Below are 19491 nucleotides of genomic sequence, written 5' to 3'. Positions count from 1 at the left end.
TCAGCTGCAGACTCTGTCTGATTGCAACTGCGAGACCGATGCTAAGCCACAACCACCCAACTGAGCCCTTCCCGAAATCCTGGCCCACAGAAACCATGAGCAGTAATAAAATCCCTTTGCTTTAAGCCACTTTGTTTTGAAGTGATTTGTTATGGGCACTCGCTAATGAGAAGAGCAGCCACATCCGGTTTCTAGGGCAGCAGCAGCAGCAGTGAGGTGACTTCAGCGTCCAGTGGTCATCAGGGCACCAACGTGTCCTCATTAGACCGGTTCTGTGATGTGATTGTGGCTGGGCTACCGTGGCTGGCCAGCTGCCAATGTTCTTGCTCATTTTCTGCTCTTGGTTCTCCAATCCCTCCCGGGATTCTGGGAGTGACCCAAAATCCTTTCAATAAATTCTCTTACTGCCCCAGAGGTGGTTTCTATTGCTTGGAACTAAATCTGGCAGACATGCTTCTGTGCTCCTGGTACACTGTCTTTCTCTCATCTTTTGAGTCTCAGCTCAGACAACACCCCCTCCTCCTGGAAGCCCTCCCTGACTGCTCAGGCTGGGTCAGCTGTCCCCTTGGGATTCCCATAACCCCTGGGGTCCCGCATCCCAGTTCTTCCCACTCTGGGCTGTCACTATCTGGAGACAGGCCTGTCTCCCCACTGGACTGTGAGCCCCGGGTTGGCAGGGCTGGGGCTGTTGTCATCAGCGCTGTGTTCCCAGCCCTGGGCTGGGCACAAGGCAGGGGCTCAGGGGATGTGGACTGATTTAACTAAAGCGAGAGAGGCTGCGTTGTTTACTCTAGGATTAGTGACAAGGTGGGGAGACACTTCCTCGGCCGGATTTAGACCAGAAGTTACTAGTACTTTGGGAGAAGGAGCCCAGGTGGGAATAGAGGAAAGAGGGATGAGAACAGGCAGGGTGTGGCAAGACTGGGTACATAAGCCTCATGGAGATGTGGGATCTTCTGTGACTGGGGATTTAGAACTTGGATACCTGGGTCCGGGTCTAGGAATTTTTTTTTGTCCTGATTAGAGCCCTGGTAGCGCAGTGGTTAACAGCTACAGCTGCTAACCAAAACGTCGGCAGTTTGAATCCACTAGCGGCTCCTTGGAAGCCTACGGGGCAGTTCTACTCTGTCCCATAAGGTCACTATGAGTCAGAATCGACTTGATGGTAATGGGTTTTTTTTTCCAGTTTGGGGAATACAAGAATAAATGCCAGATTTTCTGAGAGCCTGGGACTCTGGTGGTACAGTGGTTAGAGCACTCAGCTGCGAACCAAAAGGTCAGTGGTTCGAACCCACCAGTGGCTCAGCGGGAGAAAGATGTAGCAGTCTGGTTCTGTAAAGATTCTAGCCTTGGAAACCCTTTGGGGCAGTTCTATTCCGTCCTATAGAATTGCTATGAGTCAGAATTGATTTGCAGGTAAGGGGGTGGGGTGCTCTGGACTCCTAAGTACTGAGGGCAGAAGGGAGAGTCTGAGGGAGGAGGCTGGGGGTGCGGAGGATTCTATTTGGAGGTCTGAGGGAAGAGATGACTGGGAGCCCAGACTCCTGAGTGCAGAGGAGCTGGGTCCCTCACTTGTCCCTCTGATTCCCAGACTCCAGGGCTGGTCAGGTGGCATTCGGGCCTCTGGGACCACCTGTTTCCAATGCCAAGCTGCCCCCTGGCGGCCGCCTCACTCTTGCTTCACACACCAGACGACAGACCAGGCTTGGTACTTTATTTCCACTTCACAAACCCCTTCCAGCCCCTGGAGCTCTCTTTAGCAGCACTTCTTGGTACCCTGTGAGTTGGAAAGAGGTGGGTTAGGTCAAATCACATCAGGTTGGGGCGGGGTGGTGCGGGATGGGGCTAGGCCAGGGGAAGGAACCTGGAGGAAGAGGGGGAGACTCACCTGGCCTCCAGGCTTGGGCAGCAGTCAGGGATAGCTTGGAGGGGGGAATTTCCCTTTAGGAGTTTCTGCAATGGACACAGTTGGGGGGCATTGATTTCCTGGGGTCCAGTGCTTCCCCTCTGTCCCCTGACCCCCTTCTTCCCACAGCTCCTGGCTGCCCCCTGCACTTACTCTGTGGGCCTCTCCCTGGCCTGGGGGCTGGAGTTGGACTCCCATGGGACTGAGGCCACAGTTCTAATTTTCGGCAGGGGAAAAGGGGCCCGAAGTCTGGGGAGGGCCAGAGGTGCCTGGAGGGGAGAAGATGAAGAAATGTCAGAGCTGAGCTGTGGCTGTGGGCTCGGTGTCTCATTTCACAGGCCCAGACAGTGATGGGGGTGGTATGGTGGGGCCTTGTCCTCAGTCCATGCTACTTTCTCCCTTGTACCTTTGCCTTGAGTAAGAAGTTGTTTTAAGTTGTTTGTCCATCTGTCCATCCATCTACCCATTCACCCATCCATCTGCCCACCTATTCATCCATCCGTTTCTCCATCTGTCTGCCCACCTATTCATTCATCCATTTCTCCATCCAACCACCCACCCACCCACCCACCTATTCATACATCCATCTATCTACCCACTCACTCATCCATCCATCCATCCACCCATTCATCCATCTGCCCACCTATTCTTCCATTCATCCATCAATCTGTTTCTCCATCCATCTACCCACATATTCATCCATCCATCCACCCACCCACTTATCCATCCATCCACCCACCTTTCAACTGTTTTTCCATCCATCCATCCATCCATGCATCCATGCATCCATGCATCCATCCATCCGTCCATCCATCCATCTGCCCCCCATGCATCCATCCATCCATTTATCCATCCATCCTTCTTTCCTTCCATCCATCCACCCACCCATCCCTCATTTGTTCATTCATTCACTCCGCAAACATTTCCTGAGCACTTACTGGTCTTGGTTGGCTCTGAAGAGACAGTCGTGAACAAGACAGACAAAAATCTCTGCCCTTGTGGAGCTGACCAAGAGACTCATCAAGAGCTCAGCAAGAGACTTACTGTGAGTAATTCATGCAAGAACAAGGACATATCTCCGAGAATATTACAGGATCTCCAGAGAACTGAAATATGTATGGGGAGAACGGGAGTGACCACAGACAGGTGAGTGGTGGGGGAGGCCTCTCTGAGGAGCGGACAATTGAACAGAAGCCTGAATGCAAGAAGGATCTGGCCATAGGGGGTGGGAGAGGTGGAGAGGTGTCAGATCCCCAGGCCTTGTGGGCCCTGGACAGGACTTTGGCTTTAATCCTCAGAGCCCTGAGGAGTTAGCAAGGGCTTCTGAGAGGTGAGGGAGGGGATCCAACTCAGGTTGTTGTTGTTGTTAGGTGCCGTCGAGTCGGTTCCGACTCATAGCGACCCTATGCACAACAGAGCGAAATACTGACTGGCCCTGCGCCATCCTCACCATTGTTGCTATGCTGGAGCCCATTGTTGTAGCCGCTGTGTCAATTCATCTCGTTGAGGGTCTTCCTCTTTTTTGCTGACTCTCTATTTTACCAAGCATGATGTCTTTCTCCAGGGATTGATCCCTCCTGATAACATGTCTGAAGTATGTGAGAAGTAATCTCGCCATCCTTGCTTCTAAGGAGAATTTTTCGTTGTACTTTTTCCAAGACAGATTTGTTTGTTCTTTTGGCAGTCCACGGTATATTCAACATTCTTCACCAACGCCACAATTCAAAGGCGTCAATTCTTCTTCGGTCTTCCTTATTCATTGTCCAGCTTTTGTACACATATGAAGCTATTGAAAACATCATGGCTTGGGTCAGGTGCACCTTAGTCCTCAAAGTGACATAACTCAGGCTATACTAAAAATACTACATATGCCCAATTTCACTGACTTCCCCAAATCTGTGGGGCTTGTGTCTATTCTCCACATGGGGACACTGAATCAGAGAGTTCCCTAGCAGAGGATGGAGGCACTGAGATTTGCACCACGGTCCTATCGACCTAGAGGTGGGTTTCTCTAATGGAGAACATTGCTGCTCAGAGAGCATTCCCAGGGGAAGGAACCTACCGCCACTGAGTCCATGCCGACTCATAACGACCCTATAGGACAGAGTAGATCTTTCCCCATAGGGTTTCCAAGGCTGAAATCTTTACGGAAGCAGACTGCCACATCTTCCTCCTGTGGAGTGGCTGGTGGGTTTGAACCAACGACCTTTTGGTCAGTAGCCGAGTGCTTAACCATTGCACCACCGAGAGAACAGCATATGCAAATCACAACCACAGTGACCCTGACCCTTAACAGAGTCCTCACCTGGGGCCCTGCACCATCACATCCTGTCCCCACAACAGCCTCGTGTGGCAGGGACTAATATCATTCCCATTTTCCAGATGAGGTAATCAAGGCCCACAGAGGAAATGGAATATGAACTTTGGTGTCTGGAGCCAGGAGCTTAGGTTCCAGGGCTGGCTCCATCACTATGAGCTGGGTGGCTTTCAGATCTGTGAGCCTGAGTGTCCGCCTCTGGATAGTGGGATTGTAACAGTATCTAACTCATTGGCTGTCATGACAATTAAATGAATTATGGTAAAAAGCAGTGCCGAGCACAGGTCGTTGTTGGTGACTCTGTACACAAGGGAACAAACACTGCCCAGCCCTGTGCCATCCCTGTGATTGGTTGGGGATTGGACCACTGTGATCCATAGGGTTTTATTAGCTGATTTTTGGAAGCAGATTGCCAGGCTTTTGTTCCTAGTCTGTCTTAGTCTGGAAGCTCTGCTGAAACCTGTTCAACATCATAGGACACGCAAGCGTCCACTGACAGCCTGCAATGGTGGCTATGTGTGAGGTGCGTTGGCCGGGAATTGAACCTGCGCCTCCTGCATGGAAGGCGGGAGTCCTACCACTGACCCACCAACACCCCTTTCCCAGTTGCCTTACTGGGAAGCGGCAAAGCCCAGTGTGCGCCCCGGGCTGCTTCTTCTGTAGCAGGTTTTGAAGGGTGGAGGAGCAGGAGTTGATTGGACTTTGAATCAGGCAGGGTCTGGGGAGAAGAGAAAAAGGCAGGCCGGGTGGAGGGCACAGCCCAGGCAAAGGTGCCACAATGTGACAAGGGGTACCCGTTGGCGAGTAGTGCTGGCTGTGCCTCCTTGGTGTCCTCAGGGAGCCAGCTGAGCACCTCCTAATGTTTCCATTTTCATTTGGCTGCGGGTTGGATCTGTTTTTAGCTTCGTTGGCTAGTCTCACCACCACCCCCCCTTCCTGCTCCCTTTCTTGTTTGCTGTGGTCGAATAATGTTCCCGGACTTCCTGAGCTGTTTGTTTGAAGACGGCGGAAGACGGCGCAGTATTGATTTAATCCAGCCCACAGAGATGGCCCCCCCAGTGGAGGACTGTGGTCTTGAAAAATCCTGGGGAGGTACGGGGGTGGGGGGAGGGAGGGAACGCCAGGCTGGGGCTTTGGCTTGCTTATGCATTTGCTTAAAACAAAAGCAGAAGGACTGGGGGGGCTTTAAGGCCTCCCAGAGGAGCCCTGGTGGTGCAGTAGTCAAGCACTTGGCTGCTAACAGAAAGGTTGGCCATTCAAACCCACCGGCGGCTCCTCGGGAGAAAGACGTGGCAGTCTGCTTCTGTAAAAATTCCAGTCTTGGACATCTTATGGTGTAGTTCAATGCTGTATTATAGGGTCCCTATGAGTTGGAATCAACTCGATGGCAGTGGGTTTGATTTTTTGGTAAGGTCCCCCAACACTGGCTTCTCTTTCAGGCTATGTGGCTTTGGGCAGAGGAAGTCACCTTTCTGAGCTTATTTCTTCTACAAAACGGGGAGAAGAAGATTATTGACTTCAGAGGGCTGTTGGGAAGACTCAGTTCAATGTATTCACTCAACACCTATTTGCTGAGCACCTACTATGTGTCAGCATTGGTAGTTCAGTGGTAGAATTCTCACCTTCCATGCAGGAGATCTGGGTTCGATTCCTGGCCGATGCACCTCACATGCAGCCACAACCTGGCTATCAGTGGAGGCTTATGCATTGCTATGATGCTGAACGGATTTCAGCAGAGCTTCCAAACTAAGACTAGGAAGAAAGGTTTGGTGACCTACTTCTGAAAATCAGCCAGTGAAAACCATATGGGTCACATAGTTTCATCCGCAACCGAGAGTGGGGATGACGCGGGACTGGGCAGCATTTGGTTCTGTTGTGCATGGGGCAGCCATGAGTCGGGGCCAACTCAACGACAGCTAACCACAGCTATGTGTCAGGCACTGTTCTATACTCTGGAGATATATTGGAGAATAAGGTGCCTCAGAAGACAGGTCTAGCGATTTGCTTTCAAAAGGTCATAGCCTTGAAAACCCTATGGACACTCTGACTGGGATCACGACAGAGGGTCCTGAACAGAGTGGGAGAAAAATTGTAGAACAAAAAATCAAATTTGCAAAAAAGACCAGACTTACTGGTCTGACAGAGACTGGAGGAATCCCTGAGACTATAGTCTAAGACACCCTTCTAACCTGGAACTGAAGCCATTCCCGGAGATCACCTTTCAACCAAAACACAGACAGGCCCATAAAATAAACACCACCACCCAAGAGGGACATGCTTCTTAGAACAATCAATTACACGAGATCAAAGGGTGACATTTTCCTAAAAGCAAAGATGAGAAGGCAGCAGGAAGGGGTGGAAAATCAGGATGAAAGGTAACAAGGAAACTATGACGGAAATGGGGGGAATGCTAACACATTGTAGAGAATGAAACCAATGTCACTAAACACTTTATGTACAAACTATCGAATGGGAAACTAATTTGCTCTGTAAGCTTTCACCTAATGCACAATAAAAAAAGAGAAAAAACCTCTATGGAGCCCTTCTACTCTGCATGTATGGGGTTGTCATGAGTCAGAACTGACTCTGATGGCGATTAACAACAACACAAAGGCCTAACCCTCCAGGGTGGGTACAATTTACTGATGGTGGTACCAGGCAGTCCAGTCGATCCCAACCAATAGCAACCCTATAGGACAGAGTAGTACTGCCACACAGGGTTTCCAAGGCTGTAATCTTTTCTGAAGCAGATTGCCACACCTTTCTCCCGTAGAGCAGCTGGTGGGTTCGAACCGCCGACCTTTCATTTAGCAGCCAACTGCTTAACCATAAAGCTATATGCTCCACTAGGTGGTGGAAGGGCTGTCACAATACAGCAGAGCCAGGGGATGGAGAGATGAGGGTGCTATTTTCAATAGAGTGGTCAGGAAGGCCTCCCTGAGGAGTGGGCGAGAAAGCAAACCTGGGGGAAAGGAGATCCAGGTAGAAGGTACAGCAGGTGCAAAGGCCCTGAGGTGGGACATGCCTGGGTTGCTGGAGGAAGAGCAAAAAAGCCAGGGAGGCAAGAGAGAAATAGGAGAAGAGGGTCACGGAGGGGTGGGGGACAGATTGTGCAGGGCTTTGAAAACAGGGGCAAAAGGGGAGTGGCCTGGCCTGGCCCCCCAGGGTATCCAGTCAGACCAGGGACCCTGGGGCTGAGTGAGACCCAAGCAGACCACCCCAGCCCAAGGCCTGACTCACCACCTCCAGTCGGCCTCCACTTCTGGGTCTTGTGGGGGATAGATCTAGCCGAGGGGGGAGAGGGGGCGCTGAGGAGGCCACCTGGGAGGGACAGAGGGTGGAGGGGGTATTGTGAGCTGCTGTTCCCTTCTCACCCCTGTATCCTCTTGCCTGGGGTCCTGGCATTCAGGCATTGTTCTCAATTAGGGAGTTATGCAGTTCTACTCTGTCTTATATTTTTTTTTTTACTCTGTCTTATAGGGTCGCTATGAGTCGGAATCGACTCAAAGGCACTGGGTTTATTTTAATGGAGAATAACACGAAGTCCTAACCCTCAGGGGGGTTACAAGCAAAGAAAGCTACAGCCCCAGACCCCTGGGAAATCAAAAGTCCAGACCCCCAGGACCCAAGAATCCTGTCACCAGCCCCTTCCTCCCTCAGACCAGGAGTCTGGGTCCCCAGGCCTCTCCTTCCTCAGACCCAGGAGTCCAACACCCACCCCCTCGCCGGCCCAATCAGGCTCCAGGATTCAGCCCGATCTACTGCCTGGCCCTGCTTACCTGCCCCATCTCCTCCTCCCTGTCTTCCTGGTCACTGCTGTCCTCTGGGTCCTCATCAGCTGCAGACCTGGCCCCCGCCGGCCTCCCTGGGAACTGATGGACACTGATAGGCTCTCGGCCCTTGATCTCACAGCGGCAGAAGGGGCAGGTCTGGCTGTCCGAGTGCTGGGGGAGGTGGGAGGGGAAGGTCAGGGGTTCCCTGTTCTCACCATGTCCTTCCATCCCTAACAGAGTGATGGGGAGGACAGAGAGGGAGAGGGAGAGGGAGAGGATGAGAGAGAGAGTGAGAGAGAATGAGGGAGAGAGAATGAGACAGAAAGAGAGTGAGAGACAGAGAATGAGAGACAGAGAATGACAGAAAGAATGAGAGAGAGAACGAGAGAGAGATTGGACGGGAGCTGAGGTAAGGAGAGGCACGCACAGACGGAGCCCCATGGAGCCGACGGCAACAGTGCCTGCCTCCCAGGGGCCTCTCTGGACCAAGCCTTTGCTGAGAGATTCCTGTGGCTGGAATCCTCACTATGACCCTTGGGAGGGTCATGCCACCAGCCCCACTCTCCAGAGGAGGAGGCTCAGGCTCAGAGACGTGTAGCTGCTTCCCCAGATCACCCAGTAAAGGAGAGATGGGGCCCTTTCTACTAATAACATAGCTGGAGAAGGACAGATGGAACGACAGACAGAGCAAGATGGAGACAGAGGCACGGACATAGACAGCTGGGCTCCTGGCCTCACTCCTGGGGGAGTCTCTGCTCTCCTGGGCCTCAGTTTCCTCATTTGATCAAGTAGGCACATGAGAGCTCCCTGGGTCCCTGGGAGAAGCAAGCGGTTAAGCGCTCGACTACCAGCTGAAAGGCTGGTAGTTTGAACGCACTCAGAGGCGCCTCGGAAGACAGGCCTGGTGATCTTCTGAAAGGTTACAGCCTTGAAAACTCAATGGAGCAGTTCTGCCCTGTACACATGGGGTTGCCAGGAGTCGGAATCGACTGGAGAACAACAACTGGGGCTTTCCCCTGCAGAGATGGGGAGACGGGGCGGCAGGGTGGGGTGGGGCCACAGAGGTGTAGCTAAGGGGGTGGGGGAACATGGGGGCATTTGCCCCTCGGGCACAGGTCCAAGGGGGAGCTAGATGAAGCGTGGAATGGCATTCCGAGGTGCCACAAATATGAAAGGCACCCGATTAAGGCAGCAGGACAAGAGGGGGAAAAGTGTATCTGCTGACGGGTCACTGCTACCATCGTCTGTTTGTCTTGAAACTGGGGGGTGCAACTGAAAGATTGTCCCGTGCACTCGTTATCCTTGATATACCCCTGCGGGGCTAAGACTCACCTGCCAGGCAGCCAGGCAGCGGCTGCACAGCAGGTGCCCACAGGGCTCGATCTTCACATCCTTGTCATTCTCAGCACATATTTTGCAGAGCTCGAATGTGGAGTCCATGGCCCAGTAGAGCTGCAGTTGCTCCTGGTGGGAAACAAGATGCGGAGAAAGAAGGTGGGTGTCAGGCACAGGGATGCAACTCTGGTCAAGGAAGAAAGCCCCAGATCTCTGCTCCAGGCCAGACCCTCTCCCAAGTTCAAGGCCTCCTATCCAACTGCCTTTTACATGTCAGGAAATGTTTTCCCTAGGAAATCTGTTTGCCAGATTCAGCAAATAAAAATAAAGACGCCCAGTGAAGTTTGAATTTCAGATCAGCAATGAACGATTTTTTTTAGTATAGAAAAACTATACTAAACTCGTTGCCCTTGAGTCAATTCTGACTCAGAGCGACCCTATAGGACAGAGTAGAACTGCCCCATAGGGTTTCCAAGGAGCAAGTAATGGATTCAAACTGCTGACCTTTTGGTTAGCGCCAAACACTTAACCATGGCGCCACCAGGGGCCCTTTTTTTTCCTTTTTAGTATAAGTATGGGCCCTGGTCCTATAGTGTCGATCTGAGTTGGAATTGACTTGACAGCAACAGGCTTTTGTTTTTTTTTGTCCTGAATAAGGTCCCTGGGCGGTGCAGTTTGTGATCACTTGCTAATGTAAAAGCTGGTGTTTGAACGCACCCAATGGTGGTGGAAAAAAGTCCTGGCGGTCTGCATCTATAAAGATTACAGCTAAGAAAATGCTAAGGAGCAGTTCCACTCTGTAACACATGGGGTCACCATGAGTCAGAATTGACTTGATGGTAACAGGTTTGGTTTTTTTTGGCTTGCGTCCCAAATATTGCATGGTACGTGTTGTTGCTAGTTGCCAAGAAGTCAATTCTGACTCATGGCAACCCCATGTGTGCAAAGGAGAACTGCCCCATAGGGTTTTCAAGGCTGTGACCTTTTGGAAGCAGATTGCCAAGGACTTTTGGTCAGTGTCGACTGCTTTAACTGTTTGCTGTACCCAGGGACTCATTTATACTCAGAATGTACTAGGGTGGCTGGGAGAGTTAACAGCTGGCACAGGGGCTGTCACTGGCGAACGTTCAAGCACCATTAGCTCTTCTGATGATCTCAGCAGCTCAGTTTCCTTGTCTCATCCCCACGATGACCCCTGGGAAGGAGGCAGGAGGAACTAACTGAATTTTTGAGAAGATGAGCAGAGGCTCAGAGAAGGGAAGTGATTTGCCCAAGATCACACAGCTGGCTAGCCACACTCCAAGGCAAGGCCTTGGTGATTCCAGGGCCTGAGGCTGTGGGGAGGATTCCTGAGCTCAGGCAAATGGTGTAGTGTGACCCTCAGCAGGGCCAGGAGCACAGGCCTATCTCACCTCTGACACATGGATGTGCTGGTGAGGCTCCATGTGGCAGAGTTCAGTCAGGTCCGGGTTGTGGTTCCTCCCGTCTGGGTACAGGTAGCTGTGGGAGGGAGGAGAGGGGTGCTGAGGGGCCATTCAGCACCCCTCACCCCTAGGCTGACAAGCCCCGCCCCCTGGGGGGTCCCACAGCTCCCTGGGATGAGGATCTGCCCCAAACCCATTGCTGGCCTGGGAGTATTTTCCCTCCTCAGATTGGGACACTGTGTCCCCTTACACCTCTCTCAGGACATAAGAGTGTCCCCTCAGACCCAGGGCAGGGTGTGTCCCCTCAGATCCCTCAGGGCAGGGTGTGTCCCCTCAGATCCCCCAGGGCAGGACCATGTCCTCCTCAGACCCCAGGACAGGGTGCGTCTCCCAGGCTCCCTAAAGAAGGACATAATAAACCTATAAACTCAAGCTCTGGAAACAGATCACATGGAACCAGAACAGGAAACTGATAAAAATCTTGAGTCACAGCTCCCAGAAACCCCCGCCTCCCCTTCACAGATTCTTCAGGTCTGAGCATAGAAGCCTCTTCGGGTAACAAAGTGTGGAAGTGACCAAATCTTAGAGTCTTAGACCATCAGGGCTGAAACGGGGAAGGGCCCTCTGAGGGCACCCACGCAGCTTCTCGCCTTACTGATTGTGGTGACCCAGGGTTCCGTGTGGGAAAGGCACTGGCCCAGGGTCACACAGTGAGGCTGGGAGAGATGCAGAACAGCGGCTGAGGGCAAGATTTGAGGGCTGGGCTGTAAAGGAGCGGAGAAGAAGGTTCTAGACCCTCGGGGTCTCCCATCTGGATTGGAACAGCATCCTCAAATCAACGGGGGGGCCAAGTTCCCAGAGACCTGGGCTCCAAAGTGCCTCTCCCACAAACACACCTTGGTGATTCAGGCCTCAATTTCCCCTTCTGTAAAACGGACACAATCATGCTTAGGGCAAAGGTGAAGCAGCTTTGGTAGCCCAAAACAGTTCAGCGCTCAGTTGCTAACTGAAAGGTTGGGGGTTCCAACCCACCTCGCAGCTCTATGGGAGAAAGACCTGGCAATCTGATTCCTAAAGATTACAGCTAAGAAAACCCTATGGGGGCAGTTCTACTCTGTCCCACGGGGTTGCTGTAAGTTGAAATCGACCTGATGGCACCCAACAACCACAACGGGGCAAAGACTGGTGGTGAGGATGAAATAGGAGTGCTGGTAGCATAGTGAATTCTCCACTCCGAAGGAGAAGGATGTGGCGGTCTGCTTCCCTGAAGACTCCGGCCTTGGAAACCCTATGGGGCAGTTCTACTCTGTTCTATAGGGTCACTATGAGTTGGAATCGACTCAACAGTAATGGTTTGGTTTTGGTTTTCGGTAGCATGTCCAGCACAGTCCCTGCTCAATAAAAGGAAACTGCTATGATCAACTTTAGACCCAGAAAGCCACCTTGAGCCCTGGTGGTGTAGTAGTTAAGCAGTCAGCTGCTAACCGAAAGGTCAGCGGTTCGAACCCACCAACCTTTCTGTGGGAGAAAGATGTGGCAGTCTGCTCTCGTGAAGATTACAGCCTTGGAAACCCTATGGGGCAGTTCTACTCTGCCCTCTAGAGTTGCTATGAGTTGGAATTGACTTGAAAGCAGTGGGTTTGGTTTTTGTTTATGTAGTAGAAAGCTCTGCCTCCCGTCCCTTCTCTCTGAGCCTTGATTTTCCCAACTGTAAAATGGTAGTGTGTGTGTTTATGGGGAGGGGGGAGGCTGGACCAGGTTCACACTGATATGAACTGTGGATCTTCTCCTCCAATGAAATTTGACCTGGAACTCAGGACAGTGTAGTGGCAAAGGGCCCGGACTCTGAGCTAGCTTCAAATCCCAGCTCATTAGTTCAGTAGCTGTGTGACCTGGGACAAGTGACTCTGCTTCTCCGTGCCTCAGTTTTCTCAGCTGTAAAATGGGAATATAATAACAGTATGGGTGTATAGGAGTCTCTGGGTGGCACAAAGAGTTAAGTGCTCAATTACTAGCTAAAACGTTGGCAATTTGAACCTACCCAGAGGAGCTTCAGAAGACAGTCCTGGAGACCTGCTTTCAAAAGGTCATAGCCTTGAAAACCCTGTGGAGCACAGTTCTCCTCTGTACGCATGGGGTTTCCATGAGTTGGAATGAACTAGATGGCAACTAACAACAACAGTCAGATAGCATATCAATTACATCAGGGTCTGGTTAAAAGTCCAGGGTACGGCTCCAGAATCTCACCCATCTGTTCTTCCCTCCCCTCCTATCCATGGCAGCTTCTGAAAAAGGAGCCCTGTGGCAACCGAGGTTAGAGGTCAAAAAGCACTATGAGTCAGATCAGAATCGACTCAATGGCAGCGGGTTTGGTTTTGGGTCTTAGCTGGTCCCCTGGTGCGGTGGTAGAATTCTTGCTTCCCATGCGGGAGACCTGGGTTCAGTTCCTGGCCAATGCACTTCAGGTGCAGCCACCACCTGTCTGTCAGTGGAGGTTTGCATGTTGCTAGGAAGTAGAACAGGTTTCAGCAGAACTTCCAGACTAAAATGGACTAGGAAGAAAGGCCTGACAATCTACTTCTGAAAATCAGCCAATGAAAACCCTGTGGATTCTCCTTTGCCATGAGACCAGAAGAACTGGATAGTGCCTGGCTACCATTACTGAACATTTAATCAAAGAGTCTCTAGAAGAATCCTCATCACAATGGGGAAAATACAGAAAGGAATTTCAAATTTCTGTGGACTGCAGACTTTCTGGAGCCATGGAGGCTGGATGAACCCCTAAAACTGTTACCTGGAGATATCTTTATACCTTAAGCCAAAAATGTCCCCCGAAGCCTTTAAATCTAGCGATAGTTTAATTAGTAAAGAATGTCTGCTTTGAGCATTATGCTCTTTTAAGATCTATCTGTATGGGATCAAATGGACAACAGCAACTTGAAAGGTTAGACAGGAGGCTTAGGGGACAGGGAGTTTATGCTAATGGGGGAGGAATAACTCTGAAAAGGAGGGTGAGAATAGTTGCACAACTTGAAGAATGTAATCAATGTCACTGAATTGTACGTGTAGAAATTGCTGAATTAGTGTATGTTCTGCTGTGCATGTTGTCAACAACAAAATAAATTATTAAGAAAAAAAAAATCTATGGATCATGTGGTCTTTGTGTGAACTAGAAGGTGCCACTTCCTCGAGACCCTTGACTGCCACCTGCTGGAGTACTGTGGTATTACAAATTTATGATGTTGCTAGGTGAATGTGTGTCTTCAGACATGGTGATCTTGGGCAGTGGGCAACATGCATAACCTTTTGCTGTGGGTTCTGCTGACACCTTCCCCTTGCCGGGATGGGGACTCACAGGCCTTTTGTTTGTCCTTCCAGGAGCACCTGGAACAGAGGTTTGTTGGGAGGGATGGTCTGTAGGATGTTGCCTTCCGTGCTCACGTATCCAATGGCCCACTGCCCCAAGCGAGTGCAGCTGGGGCGAAAGATGTAGCTGGAAGGAGAGGTAGGGGAGGTGGGGTCAGGGAGTGGTCATCACTGCCCCTTCAGGGACCTCCCATCTCTCCACCCTGTTGGGATTGAAGTATTTAAATCCTCATCCCTTTACAAACCCAATTCCCTACCCTTTACGGATATGGTGCCAGATCCCCTTCCACCACTATAGGGGATACCTGTCGTTTTTACCTTCTTCCAATAACAACACCCCAGTGTTTATTTGGGGACCTCCCTCTCCTTTACTGGGGTTCAGACAAGGCTGATTCTAGCTTGGCCAATCAGTATATTTCAGAACCCTTGACCACAGTGATGGGAGTCTGACCTAAGACTTTTGCTGGAAGTATCAGGAAAAAGGTACCCATTTCTACAGAGCTTGCTAAAGTGGGAGGGTATACAGCTGGGGCTCATAGAAACCATTCTGCCACCGTGAGGACAGGATCAGCCTGGGAATGAAGCCAACACAGGGGAAAGCAGAGACGATGAATAGGAATCAATTCCTGACTATCACTTGAGCACCTGGGTCCAGCTGTGCCTGAAACCCAATATTCTGGTCTTTCTGATTATGGGAATTAACTCGTTCTTCCCCCCCCCCCCGTTCTTAAATCAATTTGAAGTATAATCAATTTGAAGTATAACTGGAAGAGTACTAAAACACTCACCTTCCTGGGGATCCCTCCACCATGAATCTGACCACCTATCCCTTTATCCTCTTGGTGTTTCAGGCAGCTCAGTCTCTTAATTCTTAACCCTCTGGGGAACCCAACAGCTTAAAACTCCAAGTTTGAAACATTCAGGTGTCTGGTTTTCCAGTCTCCTACCCCCAGCAGGTGGGTGTCACATTAAAAATATTTAACAGATGGGGCAGCTTGGGCTGCACCTATCAGTGTTAACAAATCTTGACCCAGGGCAGGGTCTTTGGGGCCTCTGCTAGGCTAGGCAGTCCCTTTAGTTGCTGGATTGTGGGAGGTTCAGGAAGTTCAGGGAGAGGAGTGGGGGTGGCAGGGCCACTGGGCATTTCCCTCCAAATCATTGACTTTCTGGGATCCCAGAGACCTCAGCCCTTCACTCGTCACTCCCTGAAGAATGTCTGGGCTTCCACCACCCACCAGCCCAGGACCCTGACACCTGAGCCCCCGGCAGCCCCATCCCCCTGAGGCCTGGGTTTTTACCTGCCAGGCTTGTCCCTGCAGGCCTGCAGCCGTGCGCGGACCTCATCATACGTGAGGAAAGCCATGTAGCCTGGGTGGTTGACCGCCAGGAGCTCCCAGTTCTTGAGGAGTGTGGACCATGGCTGGGGTGGGGCAGGGTGTGGTCAGCGAGGGGCCTAGGAAGCAGCCCATACCTCTAGTGCCTCCAACCAAAACAACCAAACCCATTGCCGTGGAGTGGAGATTCCGACTCATAGTGACCCTGTGGGACACAGTAGATCTGCCCCATAGGGTTTCCAAGGAGTGGCTGGTGGATTTGAACAGCGGAGCTCTTAATCACTGCACCACCAGGGCTCCCTAGTGTCCCCAGGGTCCAAGGTTTTAGTCAGCTCACTCGCATCCAAAGGTCTCAGGAATATCTCTACATGGAAGACTCCAGCCCCTTCCTCCCCCAGAATCCAGGAGTCCAGGTCCCCAGACCTCCCTCCTTCAGACCCGGGAGTCCAGGCCCTCAGCCCCCTCCCTCCTCAAACCCAGGACTCCAGGCCCCCAGCCTCCTCCAACCTCAGAACCAGGAGTCCAGATCCCCAGTCCCCTCCTCCCTCAGACCCAGGAGTCTTGGCCCCTAGCCCTGACCTTCTCTGACCTGGAAGAGCCTGGTGAAGATGTCAAACTCGAAAATGGACACGTGGCCGCTGCAGGTGAGGTCGATGGTGGAGCGCAAGGCCAAGGCCGTGGAACCTGATTCCACAGGGTGGCAGGTGTGCAAGAGGGACTCAAACTCAGCCCAGGGCAGCACACACCTGATGAGAGTATGGAGCTGAGGTCTCTGGGAGCCTAGGACAGGAGGATCTCTGGCAAGGAGGGGGCTGGGGCCTGGACTCCTGGGTCTGAGGGAGGAGGGGGCTGGGGCCTGGACTCCTAGGTCTGAGGGTGGAGGAGGCTGGAGGCTAGGACCTCTGGATCTGAGGTAGGAGGGAGCTGGGGGCTGGGACTCCTGGGTCTGAAGGAGGAATGGGCTGGAAGATGGGACTCCTAGGTCTGAGGGAGGAGGGGGGTGGGGGCCTGGATTCCCATATCTGAGGGAGGAGGAGGCTGGGAGCCTGAACTCCTGGGTCTGAGGGAAGAGGGGGCTGGGGGGCTAGATACCCATATCTGAGGGAGGAGGGGGCTGGGAGCCTGAACTCCTGGGTCTGAGGGAGGAGGGGGCTGGGAGCTTGGACTCCTGGGTCCCTGGGAAGGGGCAGGAGGGGCCTCCAGGAGCTGAAGGCTCTGGGGAGCCAGGGCAGGGGCTCACTCACCGAGCCCCGCAGTGCTCCCTCCAGAAGGTGTGGGCTGGCACCTTGGTAAGCTGGTACGTGTGTCCACAGTACTGCCCCCCGGGGAATAGCGCGTCAAGCTCTGCATGCATGTGGCTGAAGATGAGGGCCAGCTTGGCCAGCTGCCGCCTGCGGGGAAGGGCTCTAAGGACCTGGGCTGGACCTTGGGCTTCCCACCAACTCCCTGCTACCCACGGGGCATACCCACAGGGACAAACCCCCCAGACTCTAATGATCAGCTCAGCGTAAAAGCCACTTCCAAGCCTGCCTGTTCTGGGCCTCATTTCCCTCATCTGTGAAGGAAGTGTAAGTACTGCCCCAGATCCAGGTTGTTGCTGGTTTGTCATGGAGCTGGCCCCCACCTCATGGCGACCCCACGTGTTACAGAGTAGAACTGCTCCATATGGTTTTCTTGGCTATAATTTTTATGAAAACTGATCACCAGGCCTTTCTTCCACAGCACCGCCAGGTGGATTCCAACCACCAACCTTTAGGTTAGCAACCTAATGCCAACCGTTTGTGCCACCCAGATGGCTTATTTGCTGTAAAGAAGGGGTGTGGGGCCTGATGGGGTTGAGAACCACTCACTGCTCTAGACCTTGTTCGGAGCTCTAGGCCTCACACCTCATCCGCCCCTGTCACTCAGCAGAGTTCAGTTGCCCACTAGAGTTGGCCACCTACAGACAGGCCCTAGGTCTTGAGCTGGCTGTTACTCAGGAACTAAAGGACCAAGGCCCTGGAGAGCCAGAGAGGGGAGAGTTGGTACCTGGGTCTCCAAACAGGACAGGGCCTGGAGGCCTTGGCCCCTGGGTTCCCTAGAGAGGCAATTTGGAAGTCTGGTGCCCCAAAAAAGAGTAAGATAGGGTGGCTTTGGTGGGTAGTGATAGGACGGGACTCTCCAGGCAGGGGCTGTGATAGGGACTTGAAGATCAGTTTCTCCAGGTGTGTGAATCCTCCTCAGGCAAGAAGCCCCACAGGGTCCTCACGTTCCCAGAACTGCCTATATGAGGCCCCTGGAGGTGGGGCAGAGGCTGCTGGGTGCCCAAGAAAGAGGGGCAATGGGGAGCCTAAGGTCTGGATCTCCAAGGAAGGAAAATGCTGGGCTAGGTCTTCTCAGGGAGGAGGGGACTGGGAGGCCCTGACTCCTGGGTCTGAGGGGAAGCTAGGGCCCTCCAACTCCTGGGTCTGAGGGAGGAGGGGGCTGAGGGCGTGGCCTGGGCCTCCCTCCTGATCCCACCTTTGTCCTGGGGCCCAGGCATCTGCTCACCTGAGTCTGGAGCCCTCCCGGAAGAGCTCGTCATTGGCTTCCGTTCGGCCCCTGGGAGGCAGCAGCATTGCCACCTGCCTGCCCTTGGCCTCCAGGTTGGCGAGGTAGATGGCGAGGAAGTCCCAGGCTCCGCCGGGAACCTCGAGGCACCTACCGCCCTCCGCCCGCCGGGCCAGGGTCACCTTGCGCAGCAGCTGCGCGGTGCGGGGCAGCAAGTCTCGCAGCGAGGGGGGACTCGAGGCGAGCCGGGGGTCCCCGCAATGCGCTTCCAGGCGCTCCAACAGCTTCACCACCCGGCCGAGTGCGCGGGCGTCCCCCGACTGCCGCCCCCAAGGGGCCGGCGCCGCCGCAGCCATGTGTCCCTCGGGTGCCCTGGAAGGGACAAGAGAGGCGGGAAAGGGCGCGGCACAGAGTGGAGGCGGACGGGGCGGGCCCTGAAGAACCGGAGTAGGGACCCTGGTACCTGTGTCTCCAAAGGGGGCGGAGTCTGAGGCTCTGGCACCTGAGTCCCCTAGAGGTGCGGCTTGGAAGTCTGACTTGTAAAAGAGAGCAAGATAGGGTGGCGTCGGTGGGTGGCGAGAGGAGGGCGTTCCTGAGGAGGTGGGAATTGCAGGTAGGATGCCTAGGCCCCTTCAGGGAAGAGCAAAGGGCTGGTGCCAAGATTGCAGTGGAGGACAAGGCTGGGGAGACATCTTTTGGGGGGCGTAGGGCTGGGAGTTTAACTCTCCAAATCCTTCAGGGAGGTGGGGCTGGCACGCAGAGCTCCTGGGTCGCTGCTGGGATTAAAGGTCAGAGAGCTGGGCTGTAGGAGGAAAGGTCAGGGAGCAACGCTATCTCTTTGTCCCCGAGAAGGAAGGCACAGCCTGACCAGACTCCTGGGTCTCTTAGGAACAGGGCTTGGGAGGAGGGAGTCTGAGGGGGCAAGAATTTGGTGACAGGACTCCTGGGTCCCATAGTGGGGGCCTGCGGAGAATCAGGCCGGAGTTGAAACACCCGGATTTACAAAAGAGGCAGACTCCTGAGTCCGGAAGGGGAGAGGCTGAAGACAGGGTTTAAGAATGCAGTGGCGGGGCTAGATTTGCGAGTGCAGGGCTTGCGGGCGGGATCTTCCCTCCAACCTGCAGGACCTGTACCATCAGTCCCGCCTGCGCTGCGCTCTGGGCAGCCACCAGGGGGCGCCGTGTAGGGCCGTCTTGCCGCCCCAAGGCATCCAGGCCACGCCCCACGGGCCCAGGCCACGCCCAAGGCACCAGACCACGTCCCCAGGAGGCCAGGCCAAGTACTGATCCCAAATATGCAGGCGCTGAGACAATTTGGAAGCCTGGTGCTCCAGTGGTTAAGAGCTCGGCTGCTAACCAAAAGGTTGGCAGTTCCAGTCCACCAGCAGCTTCCTGGAAACCCACAGGGGTAGTTCTACTCTATCCTGTAGGGTTGCTATGTGTCGGAGTCCACTCCACCGCAATAGGTTTGGTTTTTGGTTTCAGAGAATTTAGTATCAGGGACAAGT

The 19491-nt window shown here is 53.2% G+C and overlaps 1 protein-coding gene across 2 annotated transcripts; it reads right to left on the bottom strand.

Moving 5' to 3' along the window:
* Positions 1-1170: 1170 nt before the first annotated feature.
* CBLC (Cbl proto-oncogene C) lies at positions 1171-18343 on the bottom strand. Of its 2 annotated transcripts, XM_064293790.1 has the most exons (12): positions 17985-18343; positions 16700-16846; positions 16045-16201; positions 15420-15541; positions 14111-14248; positions 10744-10831; positions 9329-9460; positions 8003-8167; positions 7464-7544; positions 2060-2175; positions 1889-1953; positions 1171-1777 (listed from the first exon to the last, which is right to left on the bottom strand). In XM_064293790.1, the coding sequence occupies exons 1-11, from the start codon at positions 18338-18340 to the stop codon at positions 1944-1946; spliced, it is 1512 nt and encodes a 503-aa protein (XP_064149860.1). In that variant the 5' UTR covers positions 18341-18343; the 3' UTR covers positions 1171-1777; positions 1889-1943. The 2 variants fall into 2 exon arrangements, with proteins under 2 accessions (XP_064149860.1, XP_064149861.1); XM_064293791.1 differs by lacking the exons at positions 1171-1777; positions 1889-1953; positions 2060-2175 and adding an exon at positions 3381-3692.
* Between the last annotated feature and the right edge of the window lie 1148 nt (positions 18344-19491).

This window comes from Loxodonta africana, chromosome 11, assembly GCF_030014295.1.
Source record: "Loxodonta africana isolate mLoxAfr1 chromosome 11, mLoxAfr1.hap2, whole genome shotgun sequence".
Taxonomy (NCBI): Eukaryota; Metazoa; Chordata; class Mammalia; order Proboscidea; family Elephantidae; genus Loxodonta; species Loxodonta africana.
The sequence above is the reverse complement of the archived record's forward strand: the minus strand, read 5'-3'. Positions and strand labels throughout refer to the sequence as shown.

Coding starts and splice junctions, on each gene's coding strand:
- CBLC (XM_064293790.1), bottom strand. CDS start 18,340: ATGGCTGCGGCGGCGCCGGCCCCTTGGGGGCGGCAGTCGGGGGACGCC. Junction 15,542..16,044: donor TCTTCACCAGGCTCTTCCAG/GTCAGAGAAGGT, acceptor GCCCCACCCCAG/CCATGGTCCACACTCCTCAA. Junction 14,249..15,419: donor TGCAGGGACAAGCCTGGCAG/GTAAAAACCCAG, acceptor CTCTCCTTCCAG/CTACATCTTTCGCCCCAGCT.